Source organism: Zootoca vivipara, chromosome 1 (assembly GCF_965207765.1).
Source record: "Zootoca vivipara chromosome 1, rZooViv2.hap1.1, whole genome shotgun sequence".
Classification (NCBI taxonomy): Eukaryota; Metazoa; Chordata; class Lepidosauria; order Squamata; family Lacertidae; genus Zootoca; species Zootoca vivipara.
Genome location: NC_142582.1, coordinates 15,480,688 through 15,493,043, shown reverse-complemented (window position 1 = coordinate 15,493,043; position 12,356 = coordinate 15,480,688). Strand labels below are relative to the sequence as shown.

The following is a 12,356-nucleotide window of genomic DNA, read 5'->3' as shown; positions in this document are numbered from 1 at the left end:
GTGGGAAGGCATGAATTTGTGTGCTTTCTCATGACACCTATAATCTAACCCTGGAATCCCCAAACTGCGGCCCTCCAGATGTTTTGGCCTACAACTCCCATGATCCCTAGCTAAGAGGACCTGTGGTCAGGGATGATGGGAATTGTAGTCCAAAACATCTGGAGGGCCGAAGTTTGGGGGTGCCTGATCTAACCCATGGGTAGGCAACCTAAGGCCCGGGGGCCGGATCCGGCTCAATCACCTTCTACCGTGTTTCCCCCTTTTTAAGACACCGTCTTATTCTTTTTTTTACTCAAAAAACACACGGTGTCTTATTTTCAGGGGGTGTCTTGTACCTTAAGGCCTCCTCGGAGGGGCCAGGCAGCTGGCTGGGGTGCTGCTGGGCGCTCTGTGCGGCGCTGCAGCAGCAGCTGGGTCCAGGCACCAAGGCAGCAGGCCGCTGGCTCAGTGCTTCGTCTGGCGCTGCGGAGCGCTCCGAGCCTCTGAGAGCCAGCAGGACGAGGAGGAGGCTTGCCGGGTCGTCGACCTAGCAGCGCGCGCGGAGCGCCCCGAGCCTCTGAGAGCCAGCAGGACGAGGAGGAGGCTTGCCGGGTCGTCGCCCAGCAGCACGCGCGGAGCGCCCCGAGCCTCTGAGAGCCAGCAGGACGAGGAGGAGGCTTGCCGGGTCGTCGCCCAGCAGCGCGCGCGGAGCGCCCCGAGCCTCTGAGAGCCAGCAGGACGAGGAGGAGGCTTGCCGGGTCGTTGCCCAGCAGCGCGCGCGGAGCGCCCCGAGCCTCCGGCAGCCAGCAGCAGCAACAACAATCCCAGAGGCTCGGGGCGCTTCGCGCGCGCTGCTGGGCGACGACCCGGCAAGCCTCCTCCTCGTCCTGCTGGCTCTCAGAGGCTCGGGGCGCTCCGCGTGCGCTGCTGGGCGACGACCCGGCAAGCCTCCTCCTCGTCCTGCTGGCTCTCAGAGGCTCGGGGCGCTCCGCGCGCGCTGCTGGGCAACGACCCGGCAAGCCTCCTCCTCGTCCTGCTGGCTCTCAGAGGCTCGGGGCGCTCCGCGCGCGCTGCTGGGCGACGACCCGGCAAGCCTCCTCCTCGTCCTGCTGGCTCTCAGAGGCTCGGGGCGCTCCGCGCGCGCTGCTGGGCGACGACCCGGCAAGCCTCCTCCTCGTCCTGCTGACTCTCAGAGGCTCGGGGCGCTCCGCGCGCCCGAGCCAGCAGCCTGGCCTCTCTTTTTTTGCCTGCCCGAGGCGGCCTGCCGCCCCGCCACTGGAACCGGCGGCTTGCTCGCAGAGGCTCAGGGTGCTCCGCGCGCACTGCTGGATGCCGACCTGGCAAGCCGCCTCCTGCTCTTGCCGGCTCCCAGAGGCTCGGGGCACTGCTTTTCTATACTCTTGCCGCGGCCAGCGTGCTGGGTCCCGCTGGCTGGCTGGGGCACTCAGCGGTCTCGCTCCTCGGAGGTATGGCTTATTTTCAGGGTATGGCTTTTATTTCCTAAACGCTTAAAATCCTGCTATGGCTTATATAATGACTACGTCTTAAAATAGGGGAAACACGGTAAATCCAACCCGCAGACGGTCCGGGAATCAGTGTGTTTTTACATGAGTATAATGTGATTTTAAATGCATCTCTGGGTTATTTGTGGGGCCTGTCTGGTGTTTTTACATGAGTAGAATGTGTGCTTTTATTTAAAATGCACCTCGGGGTTATTTGTGGGGCATAGGAATTCATTTGTTTTTTTTTTTTTCAAAATATAGTCCGGCCCCCCACAAGGCCGGGGGAACAGTGGACTGAAAGTGCTGAAAAAGTTTGCTGACCCCTGAAATGTGCACACACCACCTCCTCTATTGGGAGCCTATGAGTCTTTGCATTTCCACACCACATTTTCCCTACCGTGTTTCCCCCTTTTTAAGACACCGTCTTATACCTTTTTTTACTCAAAAAAACACACGGTGTCTTATTTTCAGGGGATGCCTTGTACCTTAAGGCCTCCTCAGAGGGGCCAGGCCACTGGCTCGGGGGGTGCTGCTGGATGCTCTGCGCGGCGCTGCTGGGCGCTCTACGCGGCGCTGCAGCAGCCGCCGGTTCCAGGCACCGAGGTGGCAGGCCGCTGGCTCGGCGCTCTGCCAGGCGCTGCTGGGCGCTCCGAGCGCTCGGCTCTGCAGCCGCCGGTTCTGGCAAAAAAAGAAGAAGCCAGGCCGCTGCGCTCCGCCCAGTGCTGCAGGGCGCTCTGCGCTTCAGAGCGCTCCGCTCTGCAGCCGCCGGCGGGGAGGCAGGCCTCGGGCAGCAAAAAAAAGGGAAGAAAGAGAAGAGGCCAGGCGCTGCAGGGCACTCCGAGCGTACGGCGCTTCGGAGCGCTCCGCTCTGCAGCCGGGCCTCGGGCAACCAAAGGAAAAAAAAGAGGTCAGGCGCTGCAGGGCGCTCCGAGCATTCGGCGCTTCGGAGCGCTCCGCTCTGCCGCCGGGCCTCGGGCAGCCAAAGGAAAAAAAGGGGGGTAGGTGCTGCAGGGCGCTCCGAGCGTTTGGCGCTTCGGAGCGCTCCACTCTGCAGCCGGGCCTCGGGCAGCCAAAGGAAAAAAAGGGGGGCCAGGCGCTGCAGGGCGCTTCAAGTGTTTGGCGCTTTGGAGCGCTCCGCTCTGCCGCCACCGGTTCTGGCGGCGGGGCGACAGGCCTCGGGCAGTCAAAAAAAAAAAGAGGCCAGACGCTGCAGGGCGCTCCGAGCGTACGGCACTTCGGAGCGCTCCGCTCTGCAGCCGGGCCTCGAGCAACCAAAGGAAAAAAAAGAGGTCAGGCGCTGCAGGGCGCTCCGAGCATTCGGCGCTTTGGAGCGCTCCGCTCTGCCGCCGGGCCTCGGGCAGCCAAAGGGAAAAAGGGGGGGCCATGCGCTGCAGGGCGCTTCATGCATTTGGCGCTTTGGAGCGCTCCGCTCTGCCGCCGCCGGTCCTGGCGGCGGGGCAGCAGGCCTCGGGTAGTCAAAAAAAAAAAAAGAGGCCAGGCGCTGCAGGGCGCTCCGAGCGCTTGCTGCTGCAGCAGCAGCAACAGCAGCCGGTTTCAGGCCCCTTTGGCTGGCTGGGTCCCGCTGGCTGGCTGGGGTGCTCAGCGGTCTCGCTCTACACGACATGGAGGTATGTCTTATTTTCGGGGTGTGTCTTATATTTTACTAATGCTAAAAAATGCTGCCATGGCTTACTTTCTGACTACGTATTAAAAAAGGGGAAACACGGTAGTTGTTGCAGAAAATTGTATTTTTCGTCAATCAGGTGACTTCAACAGAGTTGAACTTAACAATCTGACCCCAACCCCGACATGCTAGCTTCCTTTGTACAGGGAGGTTTTTTATACAAAGGAGCATTCAAACATACAAACCCTGCTCCACCGCCCATAATCTCTAATGGTAGTCCAGCAAGATTGAACCTTACGTCAATCTTACCTTGAAACTGCAGGACATGCTTTGTGAACCTATCTGGAAATCGAGGCTTAAATGAGAAATTTCAGTTTTCTATCTCTCTGTTTCAGGCAAGGATTTTTCCAAAGTTTTTTTCCCTCTGAAGATAGTGTGCGCTACTTAGTAAAAACAAAACAAAATGTGTTTTCATCTCCTAGGTCTAAAAGTGGAGAAAGGGATGAACTGTCACCAAAGAGAATTAAGATAGAGGTACTGTGTTTTAACTTGTTGTGTTTAGTTGTAATTGCTAAAACTGACTTGCGCGAGAGAGGAAAGAACCATCAAGGCTTCATTTGGTGAACGGCTATGTTCTGCCTCATTCTCCCAACTGGAAAACAAATCCGTTAAAATACAATGCGTTCTGAATAAATGTGGTCCGATTTATCGAAGGGTCTGTAGTAGTCACTTAATATATGAGGGCAGTTGAAGCTCCTGCAGCCAATCGGAAGCCGCGTCGGAGCTTTGGGTTCCAAAGAACGTTCACAAACACTCATTTGTACAGTATTCTTGTATTCTATATAATAATGTGCAAGTGTCTCTGCGTCCAGATTCCCTGTGTCCCTGTGTCCGCGCTACTGCGCATGTGCCCCACGGACACAGGGATTGGATGTAGAGACTGGACGCACGCGCTCTCTCTCCCCCCCAACCCCTCTGCCTACCGTTTACCTACCTGCGGCCGCCGGCCATCAACCGCTGCTCCCTGTGCGAGCGAGCGCGCTCTGTCTCCACGCAGGCACACTTGCTTCTAAGCAACAGCGCGAGGAGGAGGAGGCTGCGAGATAGACCCGTGTGCTTCTCTCTCTCTCTCTCTCACACACACACACACACAGAAACCGCCCGCCCGCCGCCACAGCAAACCACCTCAGGCAGTCGACTGGAGGGAAGCGCAGCCGCAACTTTCCCCTCTCACGGCTGCCTCTGTTTTCCTTCCTCGCGCAGGCAGCGCGTCCCGGAGAAGCCCCGCTCGCTTCTCTCTCTCTCTCTCTCTCTCTCTCTCTCTCTCTCTCTCTCTCTCTCGCACACACACACACAAACCGCCCACCCTCCCCACAGCAAACCACCTCAGGCGGTCGCTGCAGAAAGAGGCCGAATGTTCTAGCGCCCGTTTATTTAACGGGCTGAATGACACTAGTAGTATATAGTTTGCCTAGTATACAGCATAATAATAAAAATAATCATAATAACAGTCCCCTTTCTTTAACAGACCATAGATTATTTAATGGCTGAAGGCCTCGGTAAAGAGGAATGTTTTTGCCTAGTGACTAAAGACATGCAATGATGGCGCCAGGCAAGCCTCTCTGGGGAGAGCATTCCACAGACAAGGAGCCACCGGAGAGAAGGCCCGTTCCCGTTATGCTCATAGTAAACCTATTGAAATAAATTAAGCCTCACTTAAGTGGGACTGACCTTGGATGTTGCCCTTTATTCCATCATGGTTTTCTTCAGGCAAATCATGACCCTCTGTTACCTCCATTTGAGGAGCACTTGCAACAATTTTCCGCACATTTTACTCACTTAAACCGTCTGGGTCTTTTTGTGTGTTAGAGCATCGTTTGACCTAAGCACAAATAATTTTGTTGAGTAGGTGGAACTTTTTGTGTGTGGCTGTTTTCAGATACCTCCATAAACTGTGTTTCGTTGTTCGGATCTTCCTAATGGAGGGAAATAACAGAGAGAGAAACTCCTGCCAGCACCTCTGGGAGGTTTTTGCCCTGTCTAATGGAACTTGTTGCCATTAGGAAACAATTTCCCGATAGTCAGAAAAATGAACACATGTATACACACACTCTGGCTTATGGAGGTAATGACTAAACCTAGCAAAAACATGGAAATATATTCAGTATTTTTTCATTTGTTTTTTTTTTAAAAAAAAATAGATCCAGCTTTAAATAATGTAGCTTGCAGACTAAGTAAATAGGCTGTCAATTTTAACATAATTTCCCCTCTTTTGAGGGATATGTAATGCAACAGGCCAGTAGTTATTTGGATGCATATATTTGCTGCATATATTTCCCTGTAAAGGAACATTTCAGGAAACGGTCCCTTTGGATGCAAAAATTCCTTTGTACAATTCGGTTGTGTGTGTGTGTGTGTGTGTGTTTAAACTACCCTGGGAAAATGTCGAGGGCACATTTTTATTCTGTAACTGCTTGTTTTGGGGTGGACTAAAAGCGAAGAGACAGGGCGAGGGAATAATTAGTGACTTACACGTTCCTATAAAAGCCAGTGAGAATTTTGCAAGGGGACTTTGAAAGCCTTGTTACTTTTTTGTGCTGCAGGAAAAGGAAGGTAATTGCTGTGATCCGTTCCTATACGCATAGGCCTGTCCCAAAACTACACCCTAGTAAAAGAGTTAAGGTTGTAAAATGCCCAAACATCTACGTGTTTCATATATACATGGATTGTATCTGGAGTTAGTCAGACTCAGAGTAGACCCATTGAAATGGATGGCTAGGAGTAGTCGTACCTCGGGAAGTCGAACGGAATGCGTTCCGGAAGTTCGCTCAACTTCCAAATCGTTTGGAAACCAAGGTGCAGCTTCTGATTGGCTGCAGGAGGCTCCAAAGGAAAGCAGAGCAATATGTTTGACACCAGCTTGGCTTCAGGAGTTGCTGGAAGGAGGCGTACAAGGCACCATCCAACCGTCTTAGGGACTCTATTCTGGATTTGTGAAGGGTTTCCTCCTTAGCCTTTTCTTCTTCTTCCGAAGATATCCCACGAGGCAGCAGAGGGTTAGCATCAGAGTTTTTGCCTTCTCCTAGATGGGGTACCTTCCCAGGTTGACTAGCCCCATTTGCCCCTCGCTTCCCTCTATAGCACGTGCAGAGACTGCTTTCTTGACCATTGGACCAACTATTGATCTTGTCCGCTCAATCTGCCAATACCTGTCTTTATGGAGCAAGCAAGCAAGCAAACAAACAAACAAATAATCTGGCTCCTTACCCCTGGTAATGCTTGAAACAAAGAATGCTTGCTGTTTGTTTCTTAAACAGTAAAACAGTAAACAGGGCGGAGATACAATGACTGCTGCAATCCAACCAAGAGGAGAAGGTTTAACAAACTGAAGGGTATCGTCCTGTTGCTCCCGATGGAAACATGCAGATGGGCAGAGATATACCCTGCTTTAAGTCGTTTACATACATTGACTACAAAGCTCGATGACTAAGCTCTTTAGTGACGAAACATCAGATTACCAGAACGACGCCTGAGCACTGAACCACTGGTATATATCACAAGTGGACTCTTTATTACTGCATTTGCAATTGTCCGAGATAATATCTGTATTTTGGAAAGAGAAGAAGTGAGCACTGAACCACTGATATGTTACAAGCGAACTCTCTACTTACTTACAGGTAGGTAGCCGTGTTGGTCTGAGTCGAAGCAAAATAAAAAAATTCCTTCAGTAGCACCTTAAAGACCAACTAAGTTTATATTTTGGTATGAGCTTTCGTGTGCATGCACACTTCTTCAGATACAAATTATGCAGTCGAGTTTCCCGCATTTGGGGAAATCGCAGGGGTCAGCACACCCGCAGTGCAATGGATGAGCCTCAGCCTGGGAAAACCTCCTTCATGATCAAGGTATCTGAAGAGATCTGAAGTATCTGAAGTAGAGATACTTCTCTACTTACTGCGCTTGCTATCGTTTAAGAAAAAACCTATTTGGGAAAGAAACTACTTCTGCCATTTTTATGGATGTTCAGTGTTTGTTTACAGATAGTTTCCTTGCTGATGTTATCTCGTGCCGTTTGTTTGCTAAAGACACAAGGGGAAATATGGTTTTCCTCATTGAGGCCTAGTAACTTTTCAAGATTTCAGCCTGTCTGGTATTGTTCTTGCAAACACCTCCCATACAGCGGGAGTTGGTGCCCCCCCCCCTTTTAAAAGCTTAAGTTCTGGAAGTGCTATACAGCTTCCTGAAGCATGAGCCAGAAACTTTTATAGATGGCTCCTTAACCCTTGAATACATACGCCAAACTATTTTTTCTCTTGCTACCTCAGTTCTGCTGCTTGGTTTTCGAACAGCCTAGTTCTCAGAATGTTTCAGCTCCTGAACTCCGCAAACCCACAAGTGACTGTTCTGGTTTGCGAACTATTTTTGGAAGCTGTACACCCGATAGGGCTTCCGATTAGCTGCAGGAGCTTCCTGCAGCCAGTTGGAAGCCGTGCTTTGGTTTCCGAACGTTTTGAAAGTCAAACGGACTCCGGAATGGATTCCCTTCGACTTCCAAGGTATGACTGTACTGTTGATTCCCCTTCTACCTTTCCATCGACGTCAGTGTCTGTAAAACACTGCCATTTTGATCTCGGGAGGCATTTAACGCCTCTTTTCCGCAGGTGGAAATTATTGCCCCCTGGGGTGTGATGTGAAATGATTTTCCCCCCCTATAATAAAGACGAGGGTTTTCCTCCTTCCCTCTCCGAGATGGAGGTGCCTGAGAGCAGAACTGCGTGGGCGAGCAAACCTACGGGCGGCTTGGTTCCACGGTTGCAAACACCACCTCTGCAGGGGCAAGGAGTTCTGCATAAGCAACACAAAAGAAAGAGTTTGGAGGGTGTGGAGTTGGAGGCGAAGCTTATCACAAATCACACCAGATTACCTGTGAAAGCCTTCCCCCCCCTTCTCTCATGTGACCTCTCCCTTTTCTTGATGGAGTGGGTGGCTAAGTTTGCAGGGAGAGGCGGGGGCGGAATCCCGGGAAAATGACAAGCGCTGGGAGCCTAGTGGGCGGGAGAAAGAACGCAGCAATTAGGTTCGGATTTGGGAGTAGCAATAATGAGTTGCAGCGAGGTTCCTGAATGCCTTCTCACGTGAAACAAAAGCAGTATTTTAGTTGGAAGAAGCTCCCACCCTCCCTCTTCAGCAGCTGCCTTGGTCCGTGTGTGTGTGTGTGTGTGTGTGTGTGTGTGTGTGGACTTGATGTGGGTGCCCCCTCACTCCCCCCCCCGTTGGTGACACCGACAGCACACAAGGCTTTGTGTCTTTGTGCCAGAGAAAGCACAGCAAAATCACTAGCGGTTGAAGGAAGACTTTGCTCTCTCCAGCGCTCTTATTTTGTGCAGAAAAGGGTGTGTGGCTAGGGGTGTCCACCCCCAAAAAATACAGAATTGAGAGTTGGCAGGGCCTGTGAGGCAGACAACAGAGTCATTACAGTCCTATGGACTAGCAGTACAAAGGCACCCTGCCACTGAAGAGCACATCCGTAAGCGGAGGTGGCGGGAAGATGGATGAGAGGGCATAACTTGAAAGATTCAGTGGGAGTAAGAGACCTAGAGGGAAATAGAAGGGGTGGGTGGGTAGCTGGGAGGGCTGGAGGGGGGGGGAAGAGAGGTTCGGCGTTCATGTCGGCATGAGTTATAAGGTGGGAGAGAAAGAACGAGGGTATGCCCACGCCGCTGCCAAGCAGGGTTGAAAAGCAAGAGGGTGTGGGATTTCTTTCTCTCCCTGAAGATCACAAAGAACAGAAGCGGTGCAATCTGGTGTTCGTGTAGGAGAAGTGTTTGGCGGAGGGGAGGAAAGCGCCTGTGGGGCTTGGGAACATCTGCTCAAAGAAATTGCTTTAAGAACAGCCAAGTTGGAAGGGAGCACACTGGGTGTGTTTGATAGAGCAGGCCACAAAGAGCAATGGGGAGAAAGGAGGATTTGGCATTTGGCTATCAAGACACTCTTCACCCCTTGCTTCTTCCGTTATGGTTCCTTTTCATAGACTTATTTATTTTAAAAAATTAAATTTATTAAAGGTTTTCAACATATAATACAGTCATGCCTTGGATCTCAAATGCCTTGGCTCCTGAACAAATCGGCTCCTGAACGATCGAAACCCGGAAGTGAGTGTTCTGGTTTGCGAACGTTCGTTGGAAACTGAACGTCCAACGGGGCTTCTGAAGCCGTGCTTTGGTTTCCAAACGTTTTGGAAGTAGAATGGACTTCCAGAACGGATTCCGTTCGACTTCCGAGGTACGGCTATACAATCTTAAAAGATCAAAATAATAAAAAGAAAAAGAAAAGAGAGAGCAGGAAACCACACCCACGCAAACACACAATTGTATATTCTATCAACCTTCTATCTTAATCTTCAGTTCACAAACATGAGACCCGCGTCTTCCCAGCTCCCATCTTTCTCAGCCTCACACCTGACAAAAACCCACTCTATTCTGTCTCTCACACAGATATTTTCTATCCATCTTCTCTCTGAATTCATCTTCATATCATCTTCACATCATACTATAATAAATTAATTTGTAAAACCTACCAAAAACTTAATAAGAAAGAAGAAAAATAGGTACCCAGTACTCTATTTTATTTTAACATACACTTTTCTTTCAAAGTGACACCCCAGGAAGAAGTAGGCGAGTAACAGATTTTACCTCTTTCTCTCTCTTTTTGCGGGGTGGTTGCGATGCAGGGCAAAAGCATGTTTAGTTGTTGCCGCTTGGATTTAGGGCCTGTAGTGGCCTTTCTGGGTGATGAGCCGCGATGCTTGCGCCAAGCCACCTGGGCTCGGAAGGAGGAGTCATATACAGCCCTGGGCGGCTTCCAAAAAAGATCAGCTGGGTAGGAATGGGTATAGGAAATTCCAGTCACATTCACCCCAGACCTCTGTGTTTGTTTTCATTCTTCCTCCAAATAAGTAGTGTTATCGTTGTGCAATTATCAATGAACCATGTGGTTGAAGCAGTGGTTTGAATGGTGCCTTGAATGGTGGTCAAGGGTGCTGCAGGCAACACTGACCTCTGTCCCTCTTTCTTTCCTTCCCTCCCTCCTCTGATGCCCTCTTGCATCTCTGCCCCCCAAAGGCTTGCATGGTTGTTTGTTGCAGCAGCCCTGGCTACAAGCTCCCCAGGCGAATGGTGCCTCTGGGGCTGGCCAGGGGGTGCTTCCCAGGCCCCTGTGGGGCAGTGTGAGGAGGCACCTCTCTTTGGGGCAGTGGGGAGCAGCTCAGAAACCAGGGGTGGCAGGTGCGGCTGCCCAGAGGACTCCCAAGGAGAGGGGAGAGGAGAGGAGGCTGAGGGAACACTCCACATGGAAGGGTGTTCGGAAAAAGGTTAGGTCCAGTCGCGGACGACTTTGGGGATGGCGCTCATCTCACTCTATAGGCCGAGGGAGCCGGCGTTTGTCCGCAGACAGCTTCTGGGTCATGTGGCCAGCATGACTAAGCCACTTCTGGCAAACCAGAGCATGAAAACGCCGTTTACCTTCCCGCTGGAGTGGTACCTATTTACCTACTTGCACTTTGACGTGCTTTCAAACTGCTAGGTAGCAGGAGCAGGGACCAAACAACAGGAGCTCACCCCATCGCAGGGATTCGAACCTCCGACCTTCTGATCGGCAAGCCCTAGCCTCAGTGGTTTAGACCACAGCGCCACCCGTGTCCCTTCGAAAAGGGTGAGAGGCTGCCAACTCTACAGGCAAGGGGGTGACGTAACTGGGCTCCTGAGCCCCACAGGGCTGCTGCAGAAAGAATGCAGTTGGTCAAGGGAGCCGTGGACTTTAAAAGGTTGAAAAGCTCTGGGTTAAAGGTTTAAATACTGCTGGTTGCAGCCACCTTCCTCCTCTCCTCTCTCTGCCGCTGCAACCGTGGCGGGGATGGAAAGCCAGAGAAGCTCTGCCTCGCCACTTACGACAACTGCCTTCACAGTGCTGTGAGCAACACTGCAGCGCTCTTCAGGCATTCATAGCGAATTCATGTAAAGGTGGCGGTAGATTCACTTGTGCAAGGCCTGCTCCCGGCGAAGCCTTCCCCCATTGAGCGAGGAAATCTGAAGAGAGCTTCTAACCACATCAGTTCATTCAGCAATGGTTGGTTTGGGCAGCACCCATGAGGCAGTGGTGTTGGGGCGAGGTGGGGTGGGGCGGGGCACCCACCATCCCCTCCCCGCCTGTTGCTGAAGCATCCAAATGAGGCTTGTCGCCGGTGCCTGTTCTGCGAAAGCTGCCCTTGTAGGCTGATGAGCACCAAGCAGATTTAAACCATGTCTTCTTAAATGCGAGCTTATGTGGCTGCGTTTGGAAACTGCTTGGTGATAAGGTTACTTATTTATTTCCCTTCTGCCCTAATGTCTTAGCTTGCACACAGCAGACCTTTTGACATCCCTGATTGAAATTCCTAAATAAAACTTCAAGGAGCCTTTTGCTACCGTAAAGGCCAGCACATTTATTGTGCCACAAGCTTTCATTTAGGTAGAACAACCTGCACTCGCCGCATTTCTTTGTGCCTTTAACAGAACCTACTTTTGTTCTACAATTGCTCAGCTTCGAAATCTTGAAACGTTTATTTTTGCCCTTAAAATAACTGCGGAAGAACTATTCTCTCTCTCTCTCTCTCTCCACCCACCCACCCACACCATTGGCTGTAGTGATGATTTAAGACCGGAAAAAATATCTTTAGTCTTGTGAATCGAAACATTCTGAAATAGCTTCTTTCCCTGCTTTTTCATGTTTGCAGGACGGCTTCCCTGACTTCCACGACGCAGTCCAGAGTTTTTACCAGCAGGATTCAGTCAAAATACAACAGGCATTGTCAAAAGGAAAGTGTGAAGACCTGGCAGCGCTTGGATCACAGGTAAACAACCTACGAGCTGCAATAAAAGGCTTCCTCGTATTAATGCTTCTTACAGAACAATCACAGTTCTTTCCTTACAGGACACTCTGTCCCCGTTCTGCAGATCAAGGGGTCCTTCTGACCTGGCTGCGATCGTTTCACTTCTAGTGTAGGTGGTATGACTCACGACAGGTGGTTTTTTTAAAAAAACAACAACGGCATGCTCATACAAACACACACTCGTATCGGCTACAGCTTTATCTTCATTCATAGTAAGGGGTTGGAGATTTTAACTGACCGGAGGAAGGGGCATCTTTCAATGTTTTCTGCCTCTTGTCAGTACAGAGTTTGGGAACTGGGCAGATAACCTCACCAGTTTCCCCAT

At 51.1% G+C, this 12,356-nt stretch overlaps 1 protein-coding gene and 1 non-coding gene across 2 annotated transcripts in view; one reads left to right on the top strand and one right to left on the bottom strand.

Moving 5' to 3' along the window:
* Positions 1-12,356, top strand: part of NAB1 (NGFI-A binding protein 1) — a 49,668-nt gene that overhangs the window by 27,598 nt on the left and 9,714 nt on the right. The window contains exons 4-5 of the mRNA XM_035136184.3: positions 3,588-3,639; positions 11,876-11,992. Coding sequence (XP_034992075.2) covers positions 3,588-3,639; positions 11,876-11,992 — 169 coding nt within the window. The remainder of the gene's footprint in view (positions 1-3,587; positions 3,640-11,875; positions 11,993-12,356) is intronic.
* On the bottom strand, positions 6,878-7,033 carry LOC118075597 (U1 spliceosomal RNA). Its single transcript, XR_009558587.1, has one exon. It is a non-coding gene; the product is annotated as a U1 spliceosomal RNA (small nuclear RNA).